General features: G+C 49.3%; 1 protein-coding gene across 7 annotated transcripts in view; it reads left to right on the top strand.

Annotated features, from left to right (window-relative positions):
* HNF1B (HNF1 homeobox B) overlaps positions 1-12272 on the top strand; it is a 52103-nt gene that overhangs the window by 20232 nt on the left and 19599 nt on the right. For all 7 annotated transcript variants that reach the window (XM_031467928.2, XM_010990494.3, XM_064495026.1 and 4 more), the window contains exon 5: positions 10524-10684. In XM_031467928.2, the coding sequence (XP_031323788.1) occupies positions 10524-10684 (161 nt within the window). The remainder of the gene's footprint in view (positions 1-10523; positions 10685-12272) is intronic.

Genomic DNA, 12272 nt, shown 5'->3' with positions numbered 1-12272 from the left:
ATTTGGAACAAGGGGTCAGGCACGAGAAGTTTCAAGAAACTCCCTAAGTGATTTGGGTGTACAATCAGGACTGGGCATCGCCAGGCTGGCTAGAACAAGGCTAGAGTCTGAAGGCACTGGCGATAGTCCTGATGGAACCCTGCTGAAACAGAAGAGGTGAGGCAGCCGGGGTGAGGGCCCGGGACTAGGATTCAGGAGACCAGAGACACTAGTGAGCAGGGGTGACCTTGGGTCAATCACTTCATGTCTTAGAGATTCTGGCAAATGAGACCTTTCAGCTCTGGCATGTTATTATTTGAAGAGTGTGTGTAGCATCGAGTCCCCAGAGCCCAGGGCTCTGCTGTTTGAAGTAGCAGAGGGAGCTTTGCCATTGTGATATTTTATTGTTCAGCTCATCATCTGTCTCTCTCCCTCCCGTGCTCCCTCACTCCCTCGCTCCTTCCCCATTTCAGGAACTGCGTGCTGTTAGAAGCCTTCCACCTTTATGAGGGACCATTAGAGCTTTACAGCACCAGCAGATTGGGTGGGGCCAGTCACAATAAACAGATTTATAATGGGTATAAACGAGGCACCTATAACTGCTGGAGGTTAACGCTTTCAGGGCCTTTGAGTGGCAGCCAGCCTGCCCATGCCTTCTGGCCCTGCCCGCTGCAGGGTGCCTCTTCCCACTCAGCACCTGTCGGATTGGGTTGGTGATGAAGCCATTGCTCAGCAAGGATGGAAAACCTCTGGACAACATTTCCCATTTGTGTAACATCAGTTTGCACGGTGGGCACAAAACTGATGCTTAATTTATCTCCCGATGTCTTAAGGATGGAAACAGAAATGAGCCTTCCTCTCTTTCTTCTTGAGAACCCTGCCGCCAGGTGGAGCATAGGGTTTGCATCCTTACCTGCCAAAGAAAAAGAAACAAACCAAGTGTCTTACTCTCACCACGAAGAAGGTAGTTTCTGAAGTCTCTAAAAATCTAGCTCACCCAGTACATATTCCGAGTGGTAGAAATATGGACTATACTCCCATCGGAGCCCAAGTTTGCTTTCTGTCTCCATGCCTGGCTCATGGTAGACCTTCCATATGTTTGTGGAATGACAGTATGTCTTATTGAGCACTTCCTGTCCAAAAGCTTAATGCATAAATCCCCTGTTTTATAAGTCTGCTACTCACTTTCAAACTGAATGGAATTAGTTTCATTCCACAGAACTTACGTGCATGTTATTATTTAAATTTTCTAGAAACAGTGTCATCTAGCTCCACTTCCATTAATACAGCTTAACTAAAGTATACCGTTCACCGAAAAAAAGCCTTCAGTGCTAAATGCTAGCAAGAAGTTTTCAAAGGGCATAGTATTCTTTCTCCCGAATGGTCTACTAACTCCATTTCTACTGGTTTAGCATATTAGTTCAGTTTAGATTACTAGCTGATTAGTTCAACTAGTTTAGTTTGTTTTCTAATCTCTTACCAGCATCCCTTAGGCAAGAAAAGAACAAGAATTCCTCTTCCTGAATTTCTCTTGAGCAACTGAGGTCTAGAAAAGGGATTGGATCGATTGCAAATCAGTCATCTGGAGAGACAGAAAGGAAACTGCTCAGCTCCAGGCAGCCACCAGGTCTCTGGGGGTTACTGGTGCTCCTGGTCGATGGAAGCCAGTAGTCATCCCCCTTCCAGGGTCTTGGTGCCCAACACCTGCTGCTCCGTGGGACCAGCCTCCATGAGCCTGCCGGGTGATCAGAGACCATCTGTCATGATGATGGTAATGATGATGATGATGGTGATGACGAGGCCGGGTCTGGCCAGGCAAGCTCCCGTAACGAGGCAGCTCTGACACTTGCCAGGCCTCAAACGATCTTCTCCCTGGCTGTCACTTCCCAGTAGGGTCCTGCTTATGAATAGGTTGCTGGGGAAAACGTCTCTCTTCTAAGGCAATTTTATTAGCCCTTCGGTCACAATACAGATGTCTGTTTATGGGCCCTCACTTTTATGTGGACACCCAGTGGCTCAGTCTGCTGATGGCTTTACAGCCTTCCCGTTACCCTGGCTCACTAGAGCATCATCATTCTCGTCCCCTGAGCCTCAGGGCCTTTGTTGCAGCCACATTACCCCTGCCTGCAAAGGCAGCCTCTCAGAAAAGACACCCCAGGAGTCAGACTGCAGCAGGGCTCTGTCTGCCCCCACAGCCTTGAGACCTAACGATGTCCACCGTTAACCCTTCTTAGTTTTACCCTAGGTTCCTTTGGAGAAAAAGGCATTTGAGCTACTCATGCGGCTATGGTAAACCCCCATTCATTGATCCTTCTGACCTCCCAAATCAACCCGAGGGGCCTAAAACTGGGCTCTAACATGGCAAGTCTAAATTTGGGGGCCCCACCAGCAGCCCAAAGCTTCTAGAAATGGTCAGTCTGTGCTAATGGAGGTGCCCGTTTCCCCCCGCTTTAAATCACCCTAGGTGATGGGTCTATACTTAGGCCTCAAGAAGCAGGAAAAGGTAGGTTCCCTGCAGGCAACTCATTGGCCCTTTTCACACTGAATAAAGCACTGTCCAAGGTCTCCAACATGAAAAGAAAATCCTGCCGCATCATGTTTACTCATCAGCACACCCACCTTGCGCCCTCCGCCGTGAAATGTATCAATGCTGTCTCTTCATTGGATTCTGTTTTAATCTCTTTCTCCTCTCTCCTTCTCTCTTACTCCCCCTTCTTCCTCCTTCAAAATACATGCCTCCCATCAACCTCAGAAAATGCGAGAGATTTAGAGGATAAATTATACCACTGTCACGTCTCCCCTGCTCGGTCAGAGTTGAAGTGCAGGTCATTCATTCATTCGTCACTCACTGTTACGGGGCACAGAGCATAGTCTAGGCTCTGTGTAAGGTGCTGAGGAGATGACGGAGAAGACAGATAAGGTCCTGCCCTCGTGGGGCTTACATTCCAGTGGGAGATGCAGTCAGGAAACAAGAAAACAAAAATCATTTCTAACTATGAGTGTATCACGATGGGAGGCTCAGCACATCTGGAGTCAATGTGGGGCTCAGTGAGGGAGAGGAGTCCACTGTGGAATCCCGCTGCTTTGCTGGGAGACCCTTAGCTAGAGGTAGTGAAAATGACTTCTTCCTCTTTGAACCTCAGCATTCTGCCCTGTCAAATGGGCCAAGTCAATGCCCTGTCACATGTGGGAGGACTTACATTCCCTGGGGTTGGCCTGATTCCTTTCACCTGCAGCAGCACCTCCAGGGTGGAGGGTTCATTGCCAACCTTGCAGTGTTGGCCTGCGGAAACCGGCTCTCTGCTACGGACCAGGGGTGGCGGCCAAGGTGGGCCTTGTGGGGAGGACAGGCTGCCCTCTCCCAGGTATGCAATTTTCTCAGGGACCCATTCGCTTTGCCTGTTCTCAGCCAAGTCGCTTTTGCTGGAAGACTTTTTTTTTTTTTTTCCTTTTCTTGGTTACATTTGCTTTGATTTTTATAAGAAAACCAGTTTGTGGGCTTCCCTTAAGTATCACTCAACTTTTACTCCTTGAGTTCAAGAATGTTTACCGTCCCTGCAGGCCTGTCTGTGTTTCTCCTCTTATGAATTGGGCTCCGAACTAAGCCACCTTGGGAGAAAGAGATCTGGAATTGAAACCAGCCCAGTGTTTAAATTGCTTTCACCTTGCAGCAGATTTTTCCTCCCAGGTTTTCAGATTTTTCGTCTCCTATACTCCTTGCAAACATTCATCTTTTTCCTTGGAGAGAAGGAAATGTGGGTAAGAACTGGTAATGGTCCTGCATGACCAATGAGGGAGCTGAGGCAGCAACGCCAGCTCATTTTTCAGTTTTCATTTTTGGAGTTTGCAGTTTCAAGCAGGGAAAATGGTTCACATTCTTTTATCCCAATGAATATCTTGGAATTTCGCCAGACTGAATCATTTGTATCTCTGCCTTTTGCCTCAAGAACGTGACTCCTCTTGGGGAAAGGGGGAGTGGGGTTATAAGGATGCAGTGCTGGGCCCATCAAGACTGGCCTGATTCCTCCCGGCCCCCTTCCCGTTCTGCAGCTCTGTGCTTTGGCTTCATAGGAAAGACAGCTCTGTCTGCTTATAATTGATGGATATGGTTGTTTCCTTTTTGGAAGAGCTCTCTCCTCTGCATGCTCCCTCCTGCCTGATTTTAAATTCCCCGTTTCTAGACCCTGCCGGGCTGGGCTGAGCTCTGCATGAGGTTAGGAACACAGGGGAAGAATGTGTATGACAGAGCCCTGGCCGGTTGAGTAATGTTTACTCTGTTGGTGGCTGGGACGCTCGCTCTAGCTGGCAGAGGTCCACCGGCCAGAGGAACATTCCTGCATTATCAGGGATGGGAGATTGGCTTTGAAATGTCAAGGGTGAAAGGCATCCCACCAGATTCTGGGTGCAGCTCACAGGCCCCAGTGAAAGGGGACCCCAGGCTTCAGTGTCAGAGGCCACGTGGGGGCAAGCAGAGCCTCCTGGAGCCCGGGAGCCCCCTCCCACCTCTTTGCTTCTTTCTCTTAGAGCAATTCTGATCATGCTTTTCAGGCTAATGTTGGTCTTGTTTGCCCAGCATTTTCTCCCAGGAAAACCCAGTGTTTCTCTCACCTTATTTATATATATATATGTATATGGAATTTATTCTAGATTTTATATATATTTTTATATGTGTGTGTTTATATATGTATATATGTACATGGAATCTACTCTAGCTCAGTTTTTTCCTTTTTTTTTTTTTAATAGAGGTACTGGGGATGGAACCTAGGAACTCATGGATGCTAAGCACGCACTCTACCACTGAGCTACGCCCACCGCCCCACCCCCCCCCCACACACCTTATTTTATTCATTCATCATTCTGGCTTCTGGGGGAGGGAGGTCTTTATACCCCTTTTATAGACATAAATGCCAAGGCTCAGAAGTCGACCGGCCCAGAATCATCAGAGTTAAGGGGAAGAGACAGACAAAGGGAGTATGAGTTTGAAGTGTCTAGACACCAGTGCCCAGTAGATTTCTGGAATCATGGAAATGGGGTCTCAGCTGGTGTTTGAAGCTCGCAGAGAGCTGGGTTAGATACCCAGGGCGCTATGGGCTGTCGTTCTAAGCCCACAAACACAAGTTTCTGAAAAGTTCCTGTGGTTAATTACAGCCTGGGCAGCTCTTCTCCGGGGTCCTCCTGGAAGGCAGTGGCATCTGTCTTTGAACGCAGGTGCACAGTCAGTCCTACAGAACCCGGCGTACCCATCATAAAAGCCACTGTGCTTTGCAAAGTCACACAATAAAAGCTGCAGGGCTTTGTGGGAAAAAATGGGGTTAAGGGCACGATACTCAAAAACTTCGTCAGTGACACCTTTTAAAAAAGATAAGAATCTAATAAAAACATGAGCAGAGTTTTTTACACCTGTTAAATGCTCAGGAAAGACATAAATGCTGTACAAAAATAAATAAGGCACTTTACCTTGATAAGGTCCTAAAGTTTGCCCATGGAAGTGGGTGTCAGAAGGGTTGCAGCTTGTGAGTTCTCGTGAGGTGGTGGATGAGCCTTATCTGAACTTGGACAGTTGTAACTCCAGATGTGGGCAGATGTGGCTTATGGATCATGCGGTGAACCGCTGGTAGCTGTTAGATGTTTGAAGGATGTGTGTGTGTGCGCACACATTTGGCGTATTTCTGTGTGGCTGGGTGCAGATTTCTGAATTCTTCAAATGTGAAATTCATATTGCACTCGAATTACCCCCTAACATTTCAGTATATTTGGAACAGATCCACGTATTTAATACAGCCGTTACTGCAGAATTGACTGTAATTTCTCCTTCTGCCAGAAGGGGCGCTCTCATGTTCCAGGGCAAGGATACTCAAAACTCCTGAGGGCTCATTCCTTCAGTCAAATCAGAGCTAGCCTCTGAAGATGCAATAATGAGTAAAAAGCTGTCTCTTTCTTTAAGAGGGAGAGAGAAGTGAACATATCATCAGAGCATTTTAGCATAGGGTGATCAGCTCCTGCTGTGAGAGTCTCTACTGCATGTAAAATACAAAGGGTGGAGCAGATAACTAGCAGGAGGAGTTAAGGAGAGCGTCTCAGAAGAGATGACACTTAGCCTTCTTAAAGGATGTGACATGGAGAAAAAGGGAAGAGTGTTCCACGCACAGGGAACAGCATAAGCAAAGACCCAGATGCAGGAGATGGCAGAATGAGAGTATGGCTGTATGGGATGTGGTGACAGATGATACAAATAAGGCAGACTAGAGTTACAGAGGCTCAGTTCTGCCAGTCTTAGGTGTCAAGGCTTTTCCAGAAGGCAGTGAGGAGCCATTGGAGGTTTCCAAACAGGCAGTGACATGGTGCAATTTTGTGGTGGAAAGAAATCTCAGGCTGCAGCAGTGTGAAGGGTGCCCTGGAGATGGGTCCTGGTGCAGGAAGGCAGGGCATGGAGATGCCAGCGTCTTGGAACCATAAACTCCTTTCAGGTTTTGTCACTTCTGACCAGTCCTACTGGACAGAAACCAGATGATTTGTCTGTGTCCCACATGCTGTCAGGAATTCTGAAATAGAGTCGTCACACGTGATGCTGAGGACTAGGAACAGCTGAGAGTAGATAACCTCCTTGCCAAGACCTCTGGGATGTCTCTGGATTCCAGCTGAGATGCTTTTTGCTGTGGTTCTTGGGGCCAGCGATGGGGACGTGGCCGATTAGTGACTTGAGCCAGGAAGTGAGTGGAAGGTACATTACCACCTTCTGGCATCTCCTTTTCTCCTATGGGACCTCGTGGCTATTAACTGGGCATCTTTGGCCAGTCAGTGCCCATTTTCAGAGCCTGCAGTGGTGAAGGGAGGAGGGAAGATGCCATTCCACTTCTTAACACAGGCTCCCTGGCACAGTGCTTGGCACATGATAGGTGCTCAGTGAAGTTTTGTGAACTCAGCCTGCCTAAAAATGTGCTTTAGACAAAGACCACCCCAAAATGCGAGGAAGGGATGTGTCTCGAGGAACTGGTACGTCCCAAGCATGGTCTGGGTCGTTTCATACCCATTAACTCATCCAGTCTTTTCCCCGATGACCTAAGGGATGGAAATTGTTAACAATAAAGAAACTGCAGCTCAGGGAGGTTGATTTCCCTAAGGTCACACGGCTGTGATGTGGTGGAGCCAGGATTTAAACCAGGTCACCTGGCACCAGGGCCTGTCCTGCTTTCGTCCTCCTTTCAAGCGCTCTTCTGAGTTTGTGAAATACACAAGGACCTGGCCTCTCCTTCCTCTAAGGAGAGCACCTATTCCTAGTCTCTCCAGCAGAGACCTTGTGATAGACCCTCCACCTCCACACCCCCTTTTAAGGCAGCTGGCTGATTAGAGCCACCCTCTCAGGAGCCGGAGCGATTGCCAAATTCCTGGTGAGAGGAGCATCAGTGGGAAAGGTTACAGGTGAATCTGGAGTGAATGAGCAGCCTTGTGCCTGGCTCCCACCACGCTCTGCAGTGATAATGGCCCCTCCCCACAGAAGGCAGTCCTCTGGCTTAGAGGTAAGGACACTGGAGCTCACCCAATGCACTGATGGCAGAGCTGAGATCAAAACAGGGATCCCCTATTCCCTAGCCACACGCTATCTCACAAGCAGAGATCTTTAAATGAATGTGCAGAGGGCTCAGCCCATCAGTCTTTAAAGAGAGCAGCTCCACCGTTATATGCCTCCTGTAATGAAGTTCTCCTGGGGGAGAAAACAAGGCTTGCAAACCACAGCAGCCTTGGGCTATGCCGCCTGGATTCTAAGGAATGGCTCTTGCCTCCCTCCTGCCAGGCTCCCTGGTAAAGAAGGCTTTTGTTTCCTGCGGATATCCTTGGTTAATTATTTTTAAATAAATAATTATGTCGCCCAGGGGAGGGAAGAAGGCTCCCCACAACCCATATTTGATCATCAGAGGATTGGCCTTCTTCCTTCAGCCAAATTAAATAGGCTAAAAATCAGCGTCTGTTTGACTTGAGACCGAATCGATGATGGGCACAGGCTGGGAGGTGCAAACACACCTGACTCCCAGCGTTATCACTGCTCTCTCAGGAGCAGAGCATCTCGGGGAGGTAAATAGCTGGTCAGGGAGTCAGAGGAAGCCGGAGAAAAACAGGGTGAAGTCTTTTTTTTCCAAAAGGAAAGAACACGAGGGCAAGGGCCAGTCCTTCCCAAACTGCTTCCGGGACAGAGAATCAGTGATTCCACCAGAGCAGGATTCTTTGGAAACAATTCTCCATGGAAAGGTAACTCCATTCAGTACTTAGAGTCTACCCTTTGTTGTCTAGAAGTCTAGAGTCTTGGGGCAAATATCTTGGGGTCCATCCCCACACCAGCTCCCCCGCCCCCCAGCAGCACCCATCCCCATGGTAGCCATTCACTTGGCATTCTGCTAGGAGCTTTAGAGACGTTATCCCTAATCCAAATGAGCCCTATTCAGGAAGCGTTCTCTTCATTTTATGAGAGGAAACTGGGGCACAGAGAGAGAAGTGATTTTCCCAAGATCACATATCTGTTAAGAGCAAAGTCAGGATTGAAACACGAGTTTGTCCAGCTCCAGAGCGTATAATTTCCCATTATCCCTCCTTGTTAGAAAATCCTTCCTTTTATTGATTTGAAATCCGTCTCCCCATTTTCTATTGGACCTAGCTAGCTCTGTCTTCTGAGCTCACAAGTTTCAGATCTTTCTTCTCCTAGATAAAGCATTCTGCTGGGAACCCAGTGGCAGATATGAGTGGAGAAAAAGGACCTGATTTAACCCAATGGGATGTAGAGGGTGGTAAAGAGGAGACCTAGGGGGCTGCGTGCAGGTAGGTACGGAGGCAGACAGACAGGATGGGGCAGGGGGTATGGGTTTGGAGATGTGGATGTTTTCTCTTTCAACTTCATGGCTCCTGTTCCCCCCAAAATAAATGCCCCAGACCTATAACTACCAAATTCCTGTGCTGTCCCGCTGCCAACACCACCCCCACTAACAGCCCCTTGAATCAAAGGATGAGGGAAACAAACAATAGAAGCCCAAAGAGCAGGCATCAAGCCACTTCTTAGTCAAACCAGTTGTTCTTGAAGGTTAGAACCCTGCTGGAGCATGTTTGTTTTCTCCCCAGCCCTCTTAAGCTCTAGGTCATATCAGCCTTGGGTAACGTCCTTCGGACAATCCGAGGAAAACCGGCTCTGGTCTTTTCTTGACAAGCTTTGTCTGAGTGGATTAGAGGCTGCTGGCTGTGACAACTTGCCTGGCTCCCCCCGAGAACCTTTGTAGCCTCCTCGGGAAGGTGGGGCTCCAATGGGGGCAGGAGGCAAGGTGGGGGGTGGGGTGGGATGCAGGCCAACAGGATTTGTATATTTCATCCTGGGGAACTGGGCAAATGCAGTGAGAGAGGTCCCGCCTCTCCAAATAATTCCATGCCTAAGTGGGGGCAGGGTGATGGGCATAGCTCAGTGGTAGAGCATATGCTTAGCATGCATGAGGTCCTGGGTTCAATCCCCAGCACCTCCATTAAAAATAATAATAATAATGATTCTAAGCCTAAGGCATTTGGTCTCCCTCCCTTGCAGGTGGGAACCCCCCAAACCTTCTTGTCAAATCCAAAGCAAAAAAAGCAAATACTGTCTTTCTAAGCTCTGAGCTGAGGGTGAGATGCCCCAACCACCCCTGGCTTTGTCTTTGGCTGTTTCATGGGCGCATTAAGCAGGACTTTGACTCTGCGAACTGGGCCCAGGTTCTCTTCCCCTTTAAGCTTCCTTCAGCTGCCTGGTCTCTGCCCAGCACCGTTGCTTTCCTGAGCACAGACCTTCGTTTTGGTTCCTGAGCCAAAGGGAGGGTCAGAGCAGTGAGGCTGTAAACATGCTTGATTTTCCCCTCCCTTGCTGACCAAACTGCAGTGGTTCACTGAACAACCTCATCCCCCTGTGTGCGCTCCCTGCCCCACCTCTGGGCAGACGCACCTTCCCCTGGCCCTGGAAGTCAGCCAAATGGGACCCCATCAAAGGAACGTGAGTTCCAGAACCAAAGACTCCTAGCTGTGGCCCCATCTCCATCCTGCTCTGCCTGTGTCCCCGGCCTCTGGGAATGGTCACTGGGCACGTGGCTGTCTGGAAAATGGGTCAATGTCTACTTTGCAACCCTACATAGTCAAGCAATGCCAGGGAAATATTTCTAGAAGGCATTTTGGAGAACAAAAATTCTCCAGCCAAGAAGAGAAGGCCCTAAATCCTAGAAGAACTATACTGCTGAAGTATCAGCAAGCAGAATCCACTCATTCATTTGGCAGATATTTAGCGAGTGGATACCAAGTGCCAAGGCACTGGGAATACAGCAACAATCAAAGCAGAGAAAAACGTCTGCCCTCACGGAGCTTACATTCCAGAATTCAAGCGGAGGCCATGCGGCCTCTACCCGAGAGAAAGACAGCTGATAACTTCTCATGGGTAGACAGGGGAAGAGAAGGCAACTTTTTTCCCCTTGTCATCCACCCGTGAAAACAGGTGTTTCCCCAGGCCCGGGGGCACTAATGTTGGCTGTTTGGTCTGCCTTGTTTTGCAGGAGTGCGCTACAGCCAGCAGGGAAACAATGAGGTCACTTCCTCCTCGACCATCAGTCACCATGGCAACAGCGCCATGGTGACTAGCCAGTCGGTTTTACAGCAAGTCTCTCCAGCCAGCCTGGACCCGGGCCACAATCTCCTCTCACCTGATGGTAAAATGGTGAGTACACCTGGGCCATTGTAGCTCTGGAGCTGATAAGATAAGAGGCAAAACAAACACAACTTCTCACAAGGCCTGCCTCAAACAATGAGCCATTGTAGCCCCACAGGCGAAAACGGGGGCGTCCAGAGTTGGAACGGAAAGGTAGGACCGGTGACCCAGGCTTCGGCGGGTGGAAGAGGTGTTCGGTTTGAACCCAGCCAATAAATCTGACAGAGCTCTGCTCTCATTTTATTGATTGAATGCCTCATAAAGGAGCAAGCCGGGTGGGACACTGTTTGTTTTGGGGCTGCCAGTGACATTTGAGTTGATAAAATGTTCATTCATCCCCCCCAACCCAGGGCCTCCAAAGCCAGGTTTTTTTTTTAACCCGGAGAGCACCTCCCTTTGAAACAAGCCCCCTTTTTCTCCTCGCCAGCCCCCTGGTGCTGGCAGGGAGAGTAGTTAAGTCAGGACTGAGTGGATGACAAGAGGTGGAGGCGCTTCTTGCCCTGGGATTTTGACGGAAGGCAGGCCAGTGAAGATCACAGCACAAAATGGCAGGTGGGGTGGGGCGGGGCTTACAGATGGAGTGGGAAACGCTGACTTTGAAGTTATGATGCTGACCCAGGGTTCAAATCCCAGCTCCAGCACTTAATAGCTGTGTAGCCTTGGGCGGGTTCTAGCACTCTCTTTCTCATCTATAAAATGTGGGTAATAACACTTGGGCTGTTGGCGGAACAAATGTGATCACAGGAGAAGTACTCAGCACAGTGTTTGTGATGGTAAATATTCGGTGAATGACAGTGAGGTGGTGGTTAGATGAATGGCGGTATTCTTCGCTCTAAGTGAAGTTTTCTATGCCCATAACCACAGCCCACCACTAGGCAGTCAGTTTGGCACACTCGGTGAGGAATAGGCTATTTGACGTGGAATTTTCAACGTTCTAACTCTCCAGCAGCACAAATGCAGCAGGGGAGTGAACACAAGCATTACGACACTCAGAAGGGAAGGATATGGAAAACTTGATTCTTCAGGTCATGCTCCGTGTTTCAGGGGAGGGAGGAGCCGCGAGTTCCTGGTTTCCATGGTCAAGGTGGAGCCGCACGCCTTCCCTCAAGGTGTCTGACCCAGAGGCAGGTCGGGCCGAGCAGGGGGAGGGGGCAGGGAGCAGATGCCATTTTAGACCTTGACGTGTGTGCTATGTAGGGAACACAGGCACAGTAAGTCACAGGCGATTGAGTCCCCAGCTCCCTGAAGGAATAAACAAAGTGTAGTTTCTGAGCGGAGCGCCAGGCCCAGCCAAATCTAGTTTGCAGACTGGAGCTGATCACTCCTGGGTAGTGGTCTCTGCAAATAGAAATGAGGAATGCTCCTGTGGGAGGCGTGTTGCAGCCCCCTTGCCTGCTCCTCATCCCTTAAGCTGCTGCTTCACCAAAAACCACGTGAGAGGCACAGACAAGGATGCGTGAGTTCTCCCAAGTCACATGGAGACCCAAACAAGTGAAAGGCTTGCCCAGACTTCCCTGGAGGAGGGGGCCTTGCAGGAGACGTCCCGACTTCTCAGTGGATGAAACCCTCCAAGTCTCCTCTCCTATTGCTGGAAGGT

Source organism: Camelus dromedarius, chromosome 16 (assembly GCF_036321535.1).
Source record: "Camelus dromedarius isolate mCamDro1 chromosome 16, mCamDro1.pat, whole genome shotgun sequence".
Taxonomy (NCBI): Eukaryota; Metazoa; Chordata; class Mammalia; order Artiodactyla; family Camelidae; genus Camelus; species Camelus dromedarius.
Note: the sequence above shows the minus strand (reverse complement) of the source record. Positions and strands in the feature narration are given on the sequence as shown.